Here is a 21,657-nt window from a genome sequence, read left to right on the forward strand (position 1 = left end):
AAGTCAAGAAGAAACAGCAAAGTAACAAAGGCTTGGTCCATCATTTTCATTCACTTTCTTCATTCCATAAACAACATCGACTAAAACAGTTGGATGATGGCAATTTGAGAAAACCATTGACCTTGCACCACTTGTTCCCCCTAGTGGCAGCACCCTTCCAATGTAAAAATGTATTTCCTCATCCCCTTCAGGCAAACAAAACGAAGCATTCCCAAAGTAAAACATTGCAATTTTTCCCACATACCTTTAAGGATAAATACCTTTTCTTCTGAAAAATTACATCCTATTTAGTACATAAAGTAGATACTCTTGCTGCAAAATAATCACACATGCTAAGAAACAAACAAAAAAAAACTAAACTCCTCACCATTTGGAACATGAAAGCATTGGGCTTGAATCTATTAAATTAATTTTACGTCTTTGAAAAGAAACTGTCCCACAGATGGGCTGTATGTAAGACTGGATGAGTATTCTTTACATCACATACTGACTTTCCAGGGAATGTCCTATATCCATCCTCCCTTTTTATTCTTTTTTTTTTTTGTGTGTCTTTCCAATAAGACATTGGACTCAAAATATAATGTCAGCTGCAAACACAGCTCCTTGTCCTCTGTTTTCATGCCAGAGGAAAAAAAGGAGGCAGCTTGGATCAGACTACACCAAGACTTAGTCCAGTCAAACACCTTACAGGAAATTGGTAGAAAAGAGAAAGCTGCCTGGGCAGAATTTTAATTGTGACAGAATTTCTTTTTCCTAATCTCAAGTTACACTTTCAAGTTCACCTACTTCTAAGTCCCATGGTTGGTGCTGTACTGGAAGGAATACAAACAATGACACTGCAAGGAGCTACTGGGATAACAGACATCAAATCTGCTTTACCTGCAGTGACTTCTGCAAGCATTAAGACTACTTGCAACAAGGGAGTTTTCAGTAGCAACTTTAGAAAGAAGCTGTAGCAATCGACTGAGTGCAGAAGCCAATTCTATACTGTTAGCATATTCTATTGTTTCTTCTATAGCGTAAAAAGTGACTCCTAGATTTCTTTTAAAACATCATGTTGATGGCAATAAGCAAAGTACCAGTTGTATCTCCAGACAAGACCTTTGACCCAACACAAGACTTGTGTAACTTCAATGAATTTAAAGCCAAAAGCCATTTAATGATGGCACAGCTGAAGAAATATTAATCCAGGTGAGAATCTGGAAAACCTCCAGCTGCAGGTAACATTATTCCTTATTTTACAGTTGATAGATTTGGGCAATGTTTTGATTAAGAGTCCTCTCAACTTTTGATTCCCATGAACTTTCAACAATTGTGTGAAGTATGACATCTTCTAGCAGTAGTAGTTTATTTTCTTTGATAAGGAAAAGCCAGAAGTATTTGAAGGAACCCAGCAGAAAAGGAAGAGTTAGAAAGAAGTCTGGATTTGCATCTTGCCCTGAAGCAAATTATCATTACTTGTTGAACACTGTACACATACATATACACAACCAGGTGAGAGAAAGTCAGCCAACTTCACTTGGATTTGTCTTGTGTTTTCTAGAACCAGCTCTCTCCTTTCCATTTTTAGTTCATTTATAAACACACACATATACACAAAACGCTGCTCACAGCTCACTGCACTGAGTCTTATTGGCTCTTCCAAGTGTCTCTCATGAGATTTAAAGGAAATCCTTTCCCTTCCCTGCCTATCCTCATACGAGTAAAAGCTAGTGCCAAAAGGGTTCATGTACAAGATGAAGATCTTAAAGTACAGTGTAACATAAAGCACAGTTTTTTTTGCAAAAGTGAGATAAAACCAGAAGATCCTAAAACCATGATCCACTGCAGCTGCAAGTTTTCTTTTCCAGTCTTATTGTTACTTCTGCTTAGATACTGAAAAGCCCTTCTACCTCCTGCCTTGACTCCAAGCAATAGTGATGATCATTTTAGACAGCACTGCTAGAGTGATTGTACAATGGCTTAGGTTAGAGGGGACCTTAAATATCATCTAGTTCAAACCCCCAGTCGTGGGCAGGGCTATGCCCCACCAGCTCAAGCTGCCCAGGGCCCATCCAACCTGGCATTGAGAGCCTCCAAGGATGGGGCAACTACAGATCTGTGCAGCAGTGCCAGGGCCTCACTGCCCTTTGAGTAAAGAATTTCTTCCTAACATCTAACCTAAATCTTTTAGTTTAAAATAATTCCCCTTTGTCCTGTCACTGTCAGATAGTGTAAAAAGTCAGTCCCTTCCTGTTTGTAAGCTCCCTTCTAGTATTGGAAGGCCACACTGAGGTCTCACAGGAACTTTCATTTTTCCAGGCTGAACAAACCCAACTCCATTAATCTTCCCTCTTAGGAGAGGTGCTCCAGCCTTCTGACCATCTCCTCTAGACCTGCTTCAACAGCTCCACATCCTTCCTGTACTGTGGTGGCCTCAGGCCTGGACACAGTACTCCAGATGCAGCCCCACAAGGGCAGAGCAGAGAGGGACAATTCCCTCTCCTCTCCATGCTGGCCACTCCGCTTTGGATGAAGTTGAGGACACTGATGGACTTTCAGGTTGCAAGCCTGCTGCTCACATCTACATTTTTGTCCACCAGAATGCTCAGGTCCTTCTCCACACGGCTGCTCTCAAGGAGTTCTTTCCCTAGTCTGTACTCATATCTGGGATTGCCTTGATCTAAGTGCAACACTTTGCATGTGGCCTTGTTAAATCTCATTGGATTCTCACGTGATCACCTTTTGGGCATGTTCAGGTCTCTCTCGTTGGCATCCCACCCTTCTATTTAGTCAACAAATATGCTATGTGCCTATGTCTTACGGAGGTACTCATATTACCTATTAGTATCATATAATCTGATCTTTCTTACAGAGTTCATTATCATATCCTGAATCACATCTACCATGAATGAATTTAGAGAGCAATACATAACACACAAACAATATGCTCAACATAGCTACAAGTAAGCTGTATGATAAAATCCTAATATTAATTCACCTGTATTTCAGCATAAACTACACTAACTTCAAGGAGAGTATTTCCTAAATAAGGCTATGTAGAAACAGACATGGGTGCACTATGGTTAATATTCAAGTAAAAAGTTCTGTTTCACTATTAATAATTAATTTGGAAATGAGAAAATAGCATCTTGTTCACAGAAAGAAATTTGGTTACTCTATATTGTTAAACTCCCACAGTTTCACTGTCTAAGGAGAAGAGGTTTGAGAGAGAGAGGCTAAACTGGATGTAAGGACAAGAAGAAAGGAATTGAACTTAGAGTAATACAGTTAATGAAGAAAGGAATTTCTCTTTCCATTTCCATACAGAATCCTGGCACAAATCCTCTTAATTGTGTATCTTCTTATGTGTTAAAAAAACTATAACTAACTCTCAGTACTGAGAGACCAACCTGTCTTAAAACCCAGGAAGCATTAGGCATTCCTTCATTCACTCTCAAGTGTCATCCTTTCCATTTAATCACTAACACCTCAGCATGTCCCATGTCATTTACCTAGTTACATTGCCACTGATAAGAAACAGATCAAACACTCTCAACATACACCCAAAATTGTAGTTGTTTTTCTTTTTCTATTTGTAGCCTCTTTTGAAGTTAGTCACTCTCACATATACTTCTGCACTTACCATTGGAAGGTCTTTGAGAATCTGTATACCATCTCCAGGACCCATATGTGCTATGTGGTTAAAATTAGTTGGGTTAGAAATTAATTTATTTCTCATTTCTGGATCGCGTAGCATCTCCCTGGAAGAGAAAATACTGTTTAGGAATCTTATTCAAGGTGAAAATAGACATTTAAAAACAGTTAAGCTTTGATTATCAGCTATTTTAAATGGAAATAAACTATTTAGTCATTTTAACAGTAATAAACTCTCGCTGTCAGCACTGGTATGGACAGGTTTTCACCTTGAAAAGACCTATGGCCCAGAACAAATGAATGCTGTTTTGCAAACTAACAGCCCATATACCCAAAAGCTACCATTAAAAATATACAAACACTAAGAGCTGATAAAAAGCTCTGTAAGATGAGCAAGAGCAGAACTCACGATGCTGTATTATACCTACATATTGCACCTCTATACTGTATGTACAAACATGCATTCCAAACAACAGCTGTTTCAGATAATGTGAATAAATGAAATCACTTGTGCAGCCAGTGCAGAAGTCAAGTACAGGTTGAACACTGACCTCCTCTGCTGCATCCTCTCCTCTTCTGGTACTCTGAATGAATAGCGGCGCTTGTTGTTGATGTTTCGAACCATTTGCTTCCGGCTGTTATCTGATGTTTCAGGAACCACCAGTTCATCACCCTCTGGAATCAAGACAAAAATGATCCAATGGGCCGCTTCACTGGGCATACATGGAATAATAATACAAAGACATTTTCTCTGCTTTTGCTAGTGCAGCACAGCACCCATTTCCCATGAATTTCCCTGAATAAACGCTCCTTGATTTAGGAGTTTTCTTGATCACTTATTACTCTGTTATACAAAACCCATCTTAACCCATCTTCACATACAAGTTGCCACAACCATATTTTACTCAAAATAGTACAGATTCTTTCAAACAAAATCTTTACCTTCCCTTTTCAAGGAAAACATTCTTGAAAAATCTTCAGTATGAAACACATGACATTATGAAACATGCTTGGACACATAAGCAAGCCTACAATGTGTCTTCTCACAGTGAAAACCAAGAGCCTGGAAACATTTAGGTGGGCAGGAAAGGATCTCAGTCCTCCCTCTCAAACTTTTTTTGGCAGCCTTCAGTGAAAGCCACTAAAAGCCTTGTTCTGCCAATCACCTGGAAACTCAATGCAATATCCTGTTCCATTCATTTCCTCAAATATTTAAACTCTGATATTTTTTGCTGTAACTGTGGGAAGAGGGAAGATTTTTATTCCATATGTGTAGGTCTGGCAAGGCATCTTCAATAAAAATGTGCAATGTGCAGCAATGATCATCATACAACAGGAATATCGTTCTGAATGAATGCTGCAGCTGCTCTGCCTTCTTTTATACATACTAAGACTAAGGTTAAATTTAATACACTTGAACATATCCAGCAGCTAGTGCTGAGAACAAGAATAGTTTTTGTATGGAACTGAAACCTCCTTTTTCCCTAAGATCAACTGCAGACTTCATGACACATCCACCAGATTGTTCCTCTCTGTGACTGCCACTCCTTTTGCACTAATTTGCTCACAGATGATTTAAGCAAACAATGAAACACTGTCAACAACAGTATGTTTATTTCCACTACCTTCAGAATAATTGCTAGAAACACACACAGCTTTTGACTGCTAAACTGCATAGATCACACCTCTCACTTAAGTATAGCATATTACGCAGTTTTATGCTTTTGAAGTGTGTTCCAACAAAGGAAAAAGGCCAAAAAGAGTCTTAGCATAAATTCACTTTGGCACACAATCATGTAAGGCCCTAATTAGAAGTTAAGAATATATAAAACTATACTTTTTTTTTTTATCCTTGGGAAAGGCTTCTTTAGGTCAAGTATAGTATTAATTTCTATCCAGCGCTGCCAAGGTAACTATTAATCCTTAAACTATGAAGGCATAGGTACATGTCATCTTGGCATTTAATACTAGATCTGGGAGAAAAACTCATCATTCTCTTATTCCCAGACTTTTACAAATTTTCAGTGCATATTTAGGAGGAGAAAAAAAAAATCAGACTACCTGCCTGTCAGACAACTGTATCGTTACAACTACTGTGGAATCTATAAGCATGGCTCTCTCCCAGAATGCTTTGTAAACAGAAACTTTTATGATGAAAAACAGCTCCTCTTTACTTACCTGCCATTTTGTTTTTGAAATATATTAATCTAACCGTCTCCAAACCTAAAAGGTTGAGTGATCCTTCTGTATTCAAGGGTCGTACCTGAAGCAAGGAAAATCAGCTTTTTAGTAACTCTACCTATACAGCACATCTTCTAAAAGCTCCAAGGAGCAATATAAACTTCATAAACACAGTACTGTTATAACATCAACCAGATAGCAGAACAGTGTAACTGTGCAGAGTAAAGTTTGCTTCAAAGAAGAAAGAGAGGCTGGAGGAAGCAGTGTTTTCCTCTCTCATGACAGATGCATGCTCTCAGAATCAAGAGTTGTGAGTCATTAAATCCTCAAAGCTGAGGTAAAGGCAATTTTAGATTCTAAACTCCTGTTTGGAGATCTAGAACACAGAGAGCTGCCTAAAATTCTCTTTAAAGACACAGGTTTAACACTATTCCTACCAGCATTTATATAAATATTTCCATAAGAAGCCTACTTCATATAACAGTATAGTTTTATCTAAGATGTGCACAAACCACTAAGCTGTGCCTTTGGTTTGTGTTAGTATCATGTCACAATTACACTTGTCACAATTACATTTTTTGACTTGTTAAGACTATATATAGATTGCTAAAACCTACTAATATTTTTGACCTACAGCTTCATAAGGAAACAACCATTCCACTCTTCAGCTGTGTTAGAAACAAGCCTTTCTCTCTCCAGCTTTAAATAGAGAATGATTCAGTTGGAAGGGACCTACAAAGATCGAGTCCAACTGCCTACTTCAGTCAGAGCATTCTGATATTATTCAAATGCCTATCCAACATGGATAGGCATGGGGCATCAACTACCCTGGCTATGAAGCCTGCTGCAGCTGTAAGACCTCCTAAACGTTAAGGTAGTGCCAAGTTTTCAAAAACTGCTTCCATTCGATAAGTGATCAAAACCTGACAGAATTCTGGCTGTAATACTTCTTTTAATTCAATCATGTTTAAAACAGGCAGTTTTAATGACAACCTCTAATGTCCTTAAAAACAGCACCGTATGACTGTAACAAAGAAATATCACAGTGCAGCCATATTCTTTAACTGATACCAAAACAGCAAATTACCTTTTTGAGAGGAATAGTCTGAATCCACTCCATGGAGTTCACATCAAAGATATCAATTGCATTTTCACTATACACAGAGAGGTATGGTGCATTGTAACCTGAGACGGAACGATAAATTGTCATGTGCTTTTAGACAGGGCTGGTGATACACAACTTGTCAGGGTCTGACCATACTACTACTACTAAGAAACACACAAAACAAAACTACAGTCCAACAACAACCTTGGCTTAAAAACATGTTATAACTAAAAAGAAGATCATGAAATCTATTGTAAAAGCAAACCAACATCAACAAAAAACCTAAAACCATCAGAAGATTGTTTTAACTGTGCAGAACCAAACTATTTTTACTATACGGGGCTCCAATTTACATTGCCAAACACTAATGTGGTTCAACGTTTTTTTCCTCTAAAAATTCTATCTTTAAGAGTTTTCAGTACATGATGTGTATTTAATTTATTGTTATTTAATAACCGTCACTTGTTTGAATGAGTTTGGAGTCTGGACTACATACTAACTGAACATCAGTTGGAATTAAGCACCATGACATAGTGCTCATGTTTCCTTCTAGCTCTAATTCTCTTTTTGTGTTTTCCAGACCATAAAGAGAATTCTATGCTACTCATCTGGCACATGTCCCCAGCATGAAATTTGTTCCACTGGGACCATTAAGGAGAATTCAGTATTTCCATGTCGCCAAAAAGACTGCCATGGTCTGCCAAGAATAACAAAAGCATTGAATTTATGTTTAAATCTAACAGTTTTGCTACAAAATATACCACTATTTTCAGTTGGAACAAAATCAAATTGCTTTGTTTAAGGGCAATGAAAGAAATTCCAGAGGTGTCAATGACACAAACATGTCATGTAAGTGAAAATATCTGTTTTTAACCAAATGTAATATTTCATTTCGATTCATTCACTATTTGAGTACTGATACTGTAATAATCATGCTCTTGCTTGAAAAACAGAAGTGATACACAGCCTGTAAAAATGGATCCTTTCACATTCAGAAGAGGCTTCACTCAGACCAGAAGAAACATTAATCTCCCCCTGCAGCATGACTGCAGAGCTGCCACAACGAAGTAAGTAAGAAGCCTAAGACTGTGCTCAATTGCAAACAATCTGAGGACAAATTTGGCTACTCTTCAAGAACACTCAGAAAGACAACAAAAAGAGGAAGCTAGGCATTGCATTTTTTGCTCTGTCACACATATAAAGTTCCAACTTTAAAAATATATATATAATAAATGCTTAACATATGTCTTATTGGGAATTGTAATTTTGAAAAACATCATTTTTTTTTCCTTAAGGTTAGGAAATACATTTTCTACATTGCCTGTCAGATGTTGTATTTCGGAGAGGAAGAGGGAGTAAAAAATTCAAAGCTGAATTTAAAAAAAAAGTGAGGAAAGAGAAAATGAATAAGAAACAAGTTGAGAGAATGAAGGAGGAACATAAAAAGAAAAGAAAAAAATAACACAATAAGCAAGACTCTACCATTAAGAGAAAGACAAGTTAAACTATCAGATCCTGATGACAACAAGAAAGTTTGAGTTTCAATGCTGAGACGAAGTTCAATCAAATTTCAAGGTTTTAAACAACAACAGTCTAGTTTCAGTAGTAGTGAATGCAAACAGATCCCAGATAGCCCCTCTAGGACCTAAGGCTTTACGCTGTTCTAGAGTACAGGCCATGAGTTTAGAAATCAGACATCGGGCAACTTACTTCAAGATCCAGACCTTTGATTTCTTTTTATGCTAGCTACAACAGCATATGTATGTTACAGAGTTTGCAAAGCCAGTGTAAATGACATCAAGTTTAAACCCTCTGACGAGACTTAAAGCTGCTGACACAGAAGCTGAGTCTTCATTTAACTGTTGGGCAATTTTCCTTGTATTTCACTTTCTGTGGATATTAATAGAAGCAGGGATCACTTCAATGTATAATAGCAAGTTAAAGTGACACACAGAGCGACTTACAGCAAGATGATGGAGTTGCAGGCCACATCAATTCTTGTTGTCTCGATCTTCGGCCCTGGCAGTCAACGTAAACCCCTACGCTGCTAAAACACAGCAGGTATTCTTTATTTGAGATTTCGACTGCACAGATGGCATCAGTTGGCTGCTGTGAGATAAATGATAGCGTGTGGTCATCTGGATGGAGCAGACTGTGTGGGCTGCCTTCTCCATGAAGGGGATGTTTTAAGAAACCTGACTGGTAGCCCACACAAAGTCGCTCACTGAAGACCGACATCCACTGGACGTTCCCCTGGACTTGGATCTCCTTGATCTTTTTGTGACGCGTCTTACTCTGATTTAGTTCATAACAGAGGACCTGCCTTTTCATAGCTACACACAGGCATGTAAGGGCTCCATGGCGCACATGTCCAGAAACTATTGACTGGCAGCCCTTTGTTTCTGCCAGCTTATAAAACTCAGTCTCCCTTCCATCCAGGGCTGTCATAGGGAAAAGTCGCACGTGACGGTTTCGTCCTGAGATTACTGCAATGAGCTGTTCGCTTGGGATAAGCTCAATCTGATGAACCTTCTTATTATCACCAACACGGATTATCTCTACAATAAAACCAAACAGAAACACCACAATTCATGTATATCATGGTAAAATGCAAACCAATTAAAAACTCTGTTGGGTAAGCACGAGAAATTCCCTTTATTACTCCTTTGCTTTATTTAAATATACAATAATAAAAACTTGTATTTTAATGATTCCAAAACTGATAATGGCCGGATAAAATCTGACTCTTATCAGAAAAAGGGACAAGCAGGCACTTCAATAGCAGCTGAAGTGTTATTAAGAATTCATTTTAAAAATAGTCATGTCTATACTCTACTGAAAGTGAAGTTTAATTTCCAGCACTAAGGAGGAGGTTACAGTGAAGACCAAGCCAGCTTCCTTACTGAAGTGAGCAGCAAGAGAAGAGAAGGCAAAAATCTTGGATACCCAAAACAGAAAGCACACAGAACAGTGTGATCTTGATCATCTGCTCTCGCATAGGGCTGCCCAGCTGGTAACACAATAAAACCAACTAAAATGAAACTGGGGGATACTGAAAAAGAAAAAACCTTATGAAGTCAGTTTTTGATTATTAAGGGAAATTATTATCAGTTTCCAGTCTCTTACCGTCTTTGGTGACATGCACAACAAATAACCCTTCTTCATTCCCCAGTGCTATTCTTTCATGATCTACGACATTAATTAAAAAAAAAAAAAAGAAAACAGGTTATTTTTGTTTCAAAGTACTTTTTCAACATGTGCAATAATTCTGATTAACAGTTTTTTAATATCTTGAAATAAACAAAAAGCCTTAACCAACACAGCCGCTTTTGCCAGGTAAATAGTGACAGAACAAGAGGGAATGGCCTCTAGTTGCACCAAGGGAGATTCAGGTTGGACATCTAGAAGGACTACTTCTCAGAAAGAAGGCATTGGTCAGGCATTGGAACAGGTTGCTCAGGGAAGTGGTGGAGTCACTTTCCCTGGAGGTGTTTAAGGAAAGGGCAGATGTGGTACTTTGAGCTGTGGTTCAGAGGGCAATACTGGTGGTAGGTAGACGGCTGGACTTATCTCAGAGGTCTTTTCCAGCCTTAACGATTCTATGATCTACCAAAACTAAACAAAACATTGGAAACCACCCTGGTTTTCAAATTTCTAAAAAAAAAAACCCACATTTTCCCATTTCTCCTGTTAGCAGATATAACAAAAGGAATATTATTTTTAACAAAACTCGGATATTTAAGTATACTACTGACACTGAAATAATTAAGACATCAAATTCAAATAATCTGAGTTCAACATTTTGTGTGGTTGCATTTAAAATTACTAAGCTCTTTCTCAACTCTCCAGTTCTCTCTCTGGACACAGCAGCAGACTGTTGTAAAAATCAGTGATTTACACCTATTTTATGGTTCTAATTTTGCCCAGTGAAGGAGTTGTCTTTACAGAATAGCAAAACTGCAATATCCAACTGTTAGCCAATATAGCTCATTACTATGAATGTGTGCATATGGGGGAATGTCATTACTGAGCCAGACTTCTTATTTATTTCATACCTATGATTGCTGCTGACTGTGTTGTTTTGATGAGGGGTAAGGTGCTGTCATAAGCTTCTTTGGGAACATAGACTGAGCGGTCTTTGAGTTTGTTCTTCTTCAAGATTCTATGCAATTCATTCAGCACTCCTACCCACTTGCTTTTTTCATTCTCACCGTCTGTTAGAATCAGGATTGAACACTTATTACTGGTTGCAGAGAGTTGGGAAGCTGTGACCTGAAAAAATTTTAAATATATATTTTAAATCTTAAGCAATAAAAGATTTCATCCTGATCATTTATACAAGAATATCAAATGCATTTAGATGCTCCTTCAATTAGCTGTCTGAGCAAAAAATTTAACCTTACTTAATAGAAAAACTATCACAGAAAAAGCTAATGTGAATAACTCAGCAAAATCTGAAAACTTTATTTTCTTACATGCATTTATACTCATTCTGTAATAAGGAAACACTCACTCTAAATCAGAGTGGTATTCATCTCAGTGATTTTATAACGTAGAGCATTTCTTACAAAGCAAACCATATTTTTTAAACAACAGCTTTCACTGTTACTGAATGCAATAGGAACGGTATATACACAAGAATGATTTATGAAATTTTTCATGTACTTGGTACAACTGTAACAGATAAAAGTGAGAACTACTTTGGGATATTTATCTCCTCTCAGCATGCAGAGCAATGAATAGTCTGAAAGCAGGAAAGTCAAGGAGTGGAATACAGTGGTACAGAAAAGAAATGATACAGGAATTAGACACCAAAGATTTTTCACTGAGGTCAAATCTTCAATTAAATATCCAGGACAGCAATAGAAAAAGTCAATGATGGCAAAATCCTCTGATACCATGCAAATGACAGATTTTCATGAATATGTTATGCTGGATTTCTGTAATAACTACCTGATGAGGTAGTTATGAGATCCAGTGCTCATGTACCAAGAATTAATATACAACAAACGCTTCAGGAGTAACTCAACAAATCAAACTAAGAAGCAGAAAGCAACTCTGGGAAATGAAGATGTAGAAAATCATGAACAAAAGAATTCCAAGTGATGAACAGCAAGCTCGTAAGATATAGGTCTTAATGGGAAGATTAGAAAGAAAAAAAAACTGTGTAAAACAGAGATGGGTGCTATGTATCAGTGCTATTTTACCATGAAAAAATTTATGATACGCATGGATATAAGTACAGAGCTTTATGCATTGCTGCAGCCATGAATACCGCGCAGCCAGAACTTGCAGAAGAAGTTAAACATTAGTAAGCACTCTGTGAATGCACATCGCACGTCACCGAGTGAAATCCTCTCCTTCTGGGTTAATACGTTCAAGACACACATACTTACTCTAAAGATACAGGGGATATCTTTTCGATTTGCATGGATGACATCCGAAGCCAAGACAGAACTCACTGAGAATTCTTCATCCCTTGTGGAGACCATAAACATTATTGCAAAAGAGTTAAACAGAGTCAAATCTGTGTATTCATTGTTGCTGTGTGCTGTTTTTTGAACTTAATTTCCATAGTACCGATAATCTTGATTTGCTAATTTTTTTCTTTTTTCTTTTGCTAAGGCACAAGAAGACAGTACTGAGATCTAACTTTTAAAGTCATTGCAACTTTTCTGGTTCTCTGCAGATGAAACACATACATGCTTTGCTACTAATTCCTGGTATATGCCGAAAGAAAAAAAATCTACTCCAGATACTTGTTTTTATGTCTGTTTAAATTTAAAACTTTTCAAAAATCAAACTACAAAGAAGACACTGAAGTAAGAACATCCTTCCACGTATTTCATAAAAATCCAAACACCCTACAAGTTTTAATGTATTCAATTATAGCTTACATGTCCTCTCAACCCTCAGTGACATCAGTAGCACTTCAATAATGCTAAAGATGAACAAGGTACAAATCCTTCTGCATAAAAAGTTATACTAATTTTAACCACAAAGATCAATTTATCTTCAAAAACTCTATCCAACCTGAAAAGAATATAATTATCTTCTTTATGCATTCCAGATCTTCTACACAGCTCAGGAGATGAAATGTAGTACATGAAGTTAGTAACGAAGGCTGAATTGCCACCCCCCACTCCCATGGCAAGCTCCAACTCAGCACCAAAAAGCTTACCTCATGTCTATGACCTGACTCACTACCACACTTGGCTGGGATGCTTTTCCTTCTGCTATGTCATACAGGAAGAGTTTAAAATCACAGATTACTGCCAGCGCTCTCTGCCAACCTTTCTTTACACCAGCTGGTTTTGGTACCTATAGCAAAATAAATTCTGATCACCTCTCTGTAACTTTGCGTGCAAAGATTAAACTTACAGTACAAAAATCACAGGATCATAGGTTGGAAGGGACCTTAAAAACCATTGATGTCCAAGCCCCTCCTGCAGACAGGGTTGTCAACCTCCAGAACAGGCTGTCCAGAGCCCTGTCCAACTTGGCCTTAAATGCCTCCTCAAAAATTGCAATTCAATAATTAATAGCTTCACTCCAGAAAGCAAAAAAATTTAACTTCAGTGCCCAAGTGCAGCCACCTGATACTTACTCGGACATGTCCTTCGTAAGCTGTTCCTATACCTTTCTGAGGATCTATTCCCAAAGGGCCCTTAGTCTGTTCAGGAGGGATTGGACACACTGCAGGGGCCTTGTCTGCACAGGTCACATGGCAGGAGAATCCACACACTTGTGAAGAGGAAAAGGAACAAATGGTTTTAATGGTTATTTCCTGCAATGCAAAAGCTATCATAATGATGACAACACTTTTGGTTTTTTTGCTAACAACCAAATATTTGTACTGAATTTTGCTACACTGAGACAGAAATGTAAATTCATGCACATGGTCTGATATGTTCTGAATTCAGAGCTGTGTAGTTTCAGAGCTGTACGGCTATAGTCTGGTTTCATTCAAGTAAGAAAAATTAGAAGTTCATATTGAAATAATTTCCCTATGATTTTTTTTCCAGGCCCATCTCTACTAGTAAACAAAAAGCTGGTAACTCTAAGTGATGTATGTTATTCTGTGAATATACAAACCTAGTGCAAATCAGTCCTAGAAAGAAACAAAATTGGTACTAAATAGAAAAACTGCCTTACACAATGACCTCACATAAGCAAGGCTTCTGTCAGCACACTTAACCACTGACTGTGGCCCCGTATTGCTATTTTAAATAAACTCAACTGAACTCTTCTGCCACCAACCAGAATTAGTATTTTACCAGATAACTTGGTAATCTTTTACATGAGATGTTCAAAGTATTTGACTTTCACTATTAGATGGCAGCATATGTATATATTCTGTTATTCATAATGTGAATAGAAGACACCTGCACTCTTGCACCACAACATTCATTGAACAATCTGCATCTGTATGAATTTCAGTTCCCATTTCCTGCCTTATTTACCTTCACAAGTGCAGCCCTGTCTTATTAAACCAACCATCAGAGATGTGCATTGATTGCATTTTGTTGGAGTATTAAACGATTTCACTACAAACTGGTGGGCTTTAGGCTGTGAAAAAAGCAGAAAAGGATGTTAGTACCTGCAGTGCTTCTGAAGAATAGTTATTTTTTCACAGACATAAAGGTGTTTGCTGAAGTGAGATCTAAGCTCATAGCACAGGCTGCAAACACCAATTATCAAGCTTTGTTACTAATAACTTACCATCCTCTGTAAACAAAGCCATTGAAAACAGACATTCTGGATGAGGTATGTAATGGTCCCAAATAAGAGAATTGTGCAGGTTACCTTACTAGGGAGGTATTTCCCTTGGAAATCTTTTTTCCTTTCATATTCTGGTTCATTTATGTCTTTCTGAAGTTCAAACTCGTAACCAAATACATTAACATATTGATAATTAATATCAATGTGCAATATAATCAAATATAATAATCAAATGGCTGTGTGCTGTTAGGCTGGAATGCCTACAGTAACTCGTCAACACCACATAACGTAAGAATTGTGCTGTTAAATTTTAGAAAGCAATCAACTTCTGCACTAAGAGAGCTCTCTCGAGACCCCTGAAGCTGTGGCCCAGGGGTGATACTTTTTCCCTTACAATACAGAACTCACAGACACATGACTGAATACCTTTGGTGCAGAGAGTCCCGATCCAATATACGCTGTCCGCATGGTTGGTGTGTGAATTGACCGAGGAGGATGATCTGTAACCTGGATTAGTCCCCAAAAGATCAAAATGACATCAAATACACACTATCAAAGACTGCTTGAATAAAATAAAAATATTACAATATGCCATCCGCTCCATCCCCAGATACACAAGCAAAGAAACCAAACTGACTAACAAAGTATGGACACAGGAATACACATCTTGTCATTAAAAGGATGTGTGATTTTCATTTCTTAAATGTCTAAAATTATTTTGCATAATCTCCATTTGATTATTTTCTAACACAAAATAATCAGCAAATGTAATCTTTTAAGAGGGAAAGGGGATACTTGCCAATATTCTGTACTGGTAAGACTTTCAGCAAGGCTCCATAACATGCTCTTATGAAGTGCAATACAACATTAACTTTGCACCAATATTTTTAAAGTATTCATAGCTAAGAATACATTATGAAGAGAGATTGTATCTAGTAACTGATTTTGCAGTCCCCATCCTCAATCAACTAACCAGATGTATAAGGTCCCCTACATACAGCTCACTGCTCATGCAGCAGAAGGCTGTTTACAAGGTCCTATACAGTCTCTGCAAAATGATGAGCTTAGTTCTAAACAAAAAGACTTGCTAGAGCAATTTTTATATGAGTACTCCTTAAACAAAAAGTCAACTTCCAGTACCTCGATTGGTTCAATTTCACTAGCTGTAGAAGGAGACCTTGATCTTGAATGGAGGTGAGACTTGCTATCTTCATCCCGTGATGGCGTATTGGATAATGTGAAGTTCTCAACTGAATCAATCTAGGAGAATAATTCCAGAAAGAAAAAAAATAATCAAAGGCATCACTAAAACAGAATTCTTGACTCTTACCAAAATAAGATAAGGAAGCAGTAGAATTCCTAAGAGAGAACTGAGAGAGAAAAATTCAGTTTTAATCAACTTCTTAATCAAGCTACAAAATTACAACAAAAATTACTAACTATGAATACATTATGGCTTTGGATGAAAGGTGAACACATGCATAAAATCTGCTAGTTCAAGGGCCTGAAAAATACTCAAGCAGATTTGTAATTCAGCACTTTCAAAGAATATTTCCTAACTGCAACTCTTTTTTGTCAATCAGTAAGAGAGATCTGTTAGGAACGAATTCCCATATAGCCTATGAAAATCACTGCAACCGTATTTAGAATAAAATTAGAAGAAAAAGTAGAGCAAATAATGCATCTCCTTAAATCAGTGCTTCACAGAGAATTGAGGTTTTTTGTACTCCATCTGAACTACAAAAAAAGGAAAATAACTATTAGGAATATAGTTTCTCCAGTGGGCTGTTTTCCTAGACTTTGATATATAATGAAACTAAGCCAAACACAGAATTATACTGACAGCGTAGTATGCATGTTTCTCTGAAAGTAATGCCTCTTATTTATTTCCCATGGAAGCCACAACAAAGAGCACAATAATGCAGTTTGATAGAGCACATGCTCAGCTACAAAAGACTCTTTTTCAGCAGTCAGCACCACCAGCTCTGCATTTTCACCAGCAATGCACAAGACTCTGCATGCTGTGCTTGTAAAAATCTGCATTAGCAGAGGTGACCTCTACTGTCACTGCCACCACCATCCACAGCCTCACCGTGCTCACATCCATTGTTGGGTCTCCATAAACATTCAGCAAGCATTGATGAATGTCAATGGGTGCCATTTTTTTTCTGCATGATGGAACTCAAGGACACCCCTTTGCTCCATGCACACTTCCATGTCAGATGCCAATTTGTTACACTGCCCCTCTGCTGCCATCTGTTGCACAGCAACAAAATGTAATGGAATATTGGTGGGAAGGTTCAACCTCTGTTGCCATCCCACCAACATCTGCCTCTGACGTGGTAGGCCAACATAATAAAATAGGAGACATTACTTTTGGAGCAGCCCTCATATGAGTATGATTTGATGTCCTATAAAACAACTTTAGAGTATTTAAGAGAATGCAAAATTCTTCATTGAAAATATGACATCTCCACATCAAAGTTTTCTTTGTTAATTTCAATGTTATGATTAAAGTGAAATGAGGATGCTTTTCTCTCCTACTAATAAAACTAAAAGCTGGAGGCCTACAGACGGCTCCACTACCTGTTGGGCTTTTCTGAAGCAACATTATCAACTGTTAATCATTGCTAAGGATTTGGCTACTTTGTGCACAAAATAAAATCTGCAGCAACTTTTACAGATATATTTGAATATTCCAATTATTTTTTTTTCCTCATTTGTCACTGACATCACAATAGGAATTCCAAAAACTGTACTGCTTTGTGTGTATAAAACATAATGCCAAGCCAATCTTATACATGCATACGCTGTTCTCAAGAAATTAACCATGGTAGTGAACAGGTGCAGATGAAGCTCTCTTGTTGTTTGGTTGTTTTTTTGTTTATTTTTCAATTGTAGTGAGTTAAGTTTAATGGCTTCTTTGCCATAGCCTTCAAAAAAAAAAAAAAAAAAGGCTCATCAGCTTAATCAACACAGGCATACTAAGATGCATCTTCTCTCTGTAGTGAGAACAGACTTTCTCACCATGCAGTACACCTGTTTTCCACACACAGATCATGTATCTCAAGCACTGAGGCAAAAAATAGCAGTAAAGCAAACATTCTGAACACTGATTTATCGGAAGCAAATTATAATTGGAAGCTTTACCCAGCATCAGAAGCACTTATGAATCCTTAGACAAATTGAGTTAAGTATTTTAAACTTTTTATTTTAAATAAATAAATAAAGCCTAAAGATGTGATAACGTGACATGTAAACTGTCTAACCTCAAAAAATCTAGCTACTTCTTAACAGCCTTATTTAAAAAATAAACCCAGTGAGTAACCACTGGAAAATTTTTCATAGCAAGAAGCAGATGTTCCTTGTCTTCTGTAAGTTAAGTCCAGAGATCATATCTATAAGTGCATAAACATTTCCACATACTCAGAAGGTCCTCCCTTCAAAGTAGCATCTGCATACCAAACAATTTTCACAGTGTCTGTTAAAAACTTTGGTACCAGGATAATAATAAATGATGGAACTATTCTGGAATGTCCTACAAAGCCTTTGTGGAGCAAAATCAACTGCTGAACTAGTTACAAATCTATTTTTACTTAGCTTATGAACATAAAAACCCACAAAACAGACAGAACCTGATCTACTATTACTGAGTTTGAAGGGAATTTAACCACCAACTTCACTGTAGAAACAGAGCCATAAGCTGTAATGCTGCAGTAATCTTCAGGTTCTTTACTTCAAGGAGAAGAAAGTTACAGAAGCAACTGAACTCAATTTAAGTGGGTCATATTAACATCACTAAAATTAGTTTTAAACCAAGATTAGGAAAACAACATTTCAGATCAAACTGTAATAGCCTTGTTGGCTTCCACCACTCTGTGTTTGGTGGTCTACACAATGTCACCTGTGAAGGCCTGAGCCAAAGTTGACTACTGTGCAAACATATCTGAACTGGAGACACAGTAGGCAAAAGCAAGCAGTTACTGTAAGCTTGCCCTGAACACAGAGATGTGTGCTTTGATTTACATATTTAAGGTAACTATTGGAGCTGTGTGTATCATAGTTTATTGAAAATTCATTATAAATGCTGTCTATACTTTCCTGTTCCTATTATCTTCTATACAAAAAAGAATCAAAAAAAGCAATGCGAGTTCAAAATGTGCACAGCATACCTAGTACCAAAGCAGTCTGACAAGGCATGGATAACATCAGGTTTTGAATTCCACTTTGCTTTGTGAAACACCATAGCTTAGCAGACTATAACACATACAACTCTGCTTTCCTTGTATGAATTTGTCCTGTCCTCTTCAACACTCAGTTTCCCTCTTGCTATTTATCTCTGTGCTATTTTCAATCACTTGCTATGATACGCCTCCCGAATGCCAAAATTTATCTTCTGTAGGAAACTCTTACACACACCCTCTTCAAACAGGCCCTCATTTGGCATGTTCTCATCCTGCTTATTTAACTCATCCTGCAGCATAATCTCTCATCCTGCAGCAACCTGAACAGCTCTCACAATGAACTTCCACACTGAGATGAAAAAGTAGACAATGATACTCCGCACATGGAAGTATTACCAAAACAAATCATCCAAAAGCTTTTAGTCCAGGGCTGTAAAACAACAAAAAGCACAGCAGCAGCAGCAACAGCAGCAAAGAGCAGCAGCAGCACAAGACATGCAGACGATCCATACATTAAACGAAGGCATGTGCATGACAGGCAAAAATAAAGGGCCACACAGAGTAAGACAGCCTCTTACACGTCTGCCTTTGTTAGCTGGAATACAGGAAGGAGAGCGCTTTAACAAAGAAAGGAGGAGAATATGTTACAAAACCAAACAGTGACACGGAAATCAGCTCAGTATTCATTGCTGTATGTTTGCAGGTGTAGTTTTTAGACACACACAGACACGTTCATTTTTAAAAGTATTTTCAAAACAGTATTCTGGGGCAACGAGCGGAAAGAAACATCACAGAAAGGAACAGTTATTTTAAAGTTTGCATCTTTACACTGGACAGTAACAGTGAAACTGTAGGCTACGTTACACCAAAGCAGCAAAACTTGTAGTCAGTATATCTCTGTGTTCTGAACTAGATGAATAAGGCAATCTCCTGGAGGAGCAATATAGCCAATTTGAAGTATCATTAAGGATTATTCTAAACTTCATTACGAATGTGCAGGTACAGTCAGAGCACTCTACTGTACTGACTATTTAAAAATGAAAATTGAGAACATGACTTATTCTGCTGTCTAAGATTTGTTTAGTTTAACTAAAATCCCACAGGATGATTTTAGAAAGTTATTTTTAATTCATAATGTGTTACAACAGGAAAAAATAATCTTTTACAGCAAGTGAAAAAAATTTTGCCAAGGGTAACTGGAATTCCATTTTACCATTAGTAAATAATCACTGACTCAACTTTAAACAAAACAACTTGATTGCTTCCATTAGCTGGTGAGACACACAAAGATCAACCTTTACAAAAAATAAAACAAGCTCAAAACCCATTGCTCAGCAGTGCCATTATCAGACACTTCCAGGGAACACAGCAGACTTCAGACCTACGTGACGCTACCAACAGCCTGCGATGCACAAGGCAACAAAGATGAAGATTTAGAAGGAAGTACAGCAGAGTCACTGAGGGTGACTGCCCTCCCACCAAAATCTGAAACCTCAGACAGCAAAACCTATTCCTGCTCCTCTTCACACTCTCCCATGCACACAGCAGAAACAAGGATCATTTCTGGACACATTAGCTTCTGCAACCATGAAGATTTCAGCACTAGTTTTGTAGATCTGATCAAGGATTGAGGATTTAAAGAGGAACAGCTGGAACAGCAGCGACTGTTACTTGGAGTACTGAGCTACTCGTTTTCTTGCTCGGCATCTGCAGGCCACAGACAGTGAGATATCTATTTTTTAATTCTCTCTAGAGAAAACGCACAGCTATTGTTTTCCTCACTGAGGCAATTAGCATTTACTGCAATCATTCTCAGGGATAAACAAATACACTATTTGGAAGGCAGACACAGAACATGATACCTACCCAATAAATGTCAAATACAACCAGCAAGTCAAAATCAGCACTGCTTACAACCTGTCATTTTGTAATGAAGCACAGAGGGTGGAGATTCATTTCAGGCCATTGATAATATTTACTTTGGGATGCTGATGACAGAAGAGACTTTCTTGAAAACCATCCTATATTGAGTCTAACCTAAGGACTTCTAATACTTCCCTGGACTTAATTTAAGGAGCCCATCCACTTTTCAGATATGACTGAGCATAGGTTTAGCTCTCCTTGAGATGCTACAGGAAACATTCAAGGTAACTACAATCAAAAAGAGACACTGAAAAGGGAATGGAGGTCATATCCAGCAAATACTCTGCTTTGCTTTTCTTTCATCTGGGGGGAGAGGAAGAGAGCCCTGATGTGGACAGAGAGAGCAGGAGCCCCTCATTTTAAGTTCAGCCAAATATATGGACACTGAACCTACTTAATTAGCTGAACCATATAAACCACTCATCTTGACAACTGAACTAGGCATTAAGAATCCATGAATGAATCAAATAGTTGTCCAAGTAAAGAAGGATGCAGAATTGACTTTAAACACAACTTAATTACACTACTTTCCACTATTAACAAGGTCAACAGACATTTCTCTTTCAAAAAAGAAAGGTAACTCAGCAGGCACTGTACTCGTCTGCAAAGCACTTTTCTCATCTTTGAACACTCAACTCTCTGGGTCTGGAGTTTCAGCAGATTTGTGAGATAGCATTCTGCCCCTCTGTTAGTGAGGTTAGCCCCTCACCAGTGCATTGTACTCCTGCCCAAAGCAATTGAGAAAAAAACAGCTGTTGGATTCAGCTTGAAGATACAGCATTCGAAGTTTGATTCTGTATGCATTACATCATCCAGATGCAACATTATACACATTAATACTTGGAGCTACTCCAAAAATAAAATCTGGGTACCAAACAAGACTTCATCTGAGTGTGTGCTCCAATG

General features: G+C 37.7%; 1 protein-coding gene across 7 annotated transcripts in view; it reads right to left on the bottom strand.

Annotated features, from left to right (window-relative positions):
* CDC42BPA (CDC42 binding protein kinase alpha) overlaps positions 1 to 21,657 on the bottom strand; it is a 153,193-nt gene that overhangs the window by 15,895 nt on the left and 115,641 nt on the right. For all 7 annotated transcript variants that reach the window (XR_006171413.1, XM_042834461.1, XM_042834646.1 and 4 more), the window contains 13 exons: positions 15,785 to 15,904; positions 15,071 to 15,151; positions 14,386 to 14,491; positions 13,530 to 13,666; positions 13,104 to 13,243; positions 12,319 to 12,400; positions 10,978 to 11,194; positions 10,049 to 10,111; positions 8,887 to 9,480; positions 6,905 to 7,002; positions 5,815 to 5,899; positions 4,188 to 4,311; positions 3,626 to 3,743 (listed from right to left, as the gene is read on the bottom strand). Coding sequence is in view for 6 of the 7 variants with exons in the window: in XM_042834461.1 (XP_042690395.1) it covers positions 3,626 to 3,743; positions 4,188 to 4,311; positions 5,815 to 5,899; positions 6,905 to 7,002; positions 8,887 to 9,480; positions 10,049 to 10,111; positions 10,978 to 11,194; positions 12,319 to 12,400; positions 13,104 to 13,243; positions 13,530 to 13,666; positions 14,386 to 14,491; positions 15,071 to 15,151; positions 15,785 to 15,904 (1,965 nt within the window). In the remaining variant the exon portion in view is untranslated. The remainder of the gene's footprint in view (positions 1 to 3,625; positions 3,744 to 4,187; positions 4,312 to 5,814; positions 5,900 to 6,904; positions 7,003 to 8,886; positions 9,481 to 10,048; positions 10,112 to 10,977; positions 11,195 to 12,318; positions 12,401 to 13,103; positions 13,244 to 13,529; positions 13,667 to 14,385; positions 14,492 to 15,070; positions 15,152 to 15,784; positions 15,905 to 21,657) is intronic.

The sequence above is a fragment of the Centrocercus urophasianus genome, unplaced genomic scaffold, assembly GCF_019232065.1.
Source record: "Centrocercus urophasianus isolate 14NV4802_14NV808 unplaced genomic scaffold, USGS_Curo_1.0 seq_10, whole genome shotgun sequence".
Classification (NCBI taxonomy): domain Eukaryota; kingdom Metazoa; phylum Chordata; class Aves; order Galliformes; family Phasianidae; genus Centrocercus; species Centrocercus urophasianus.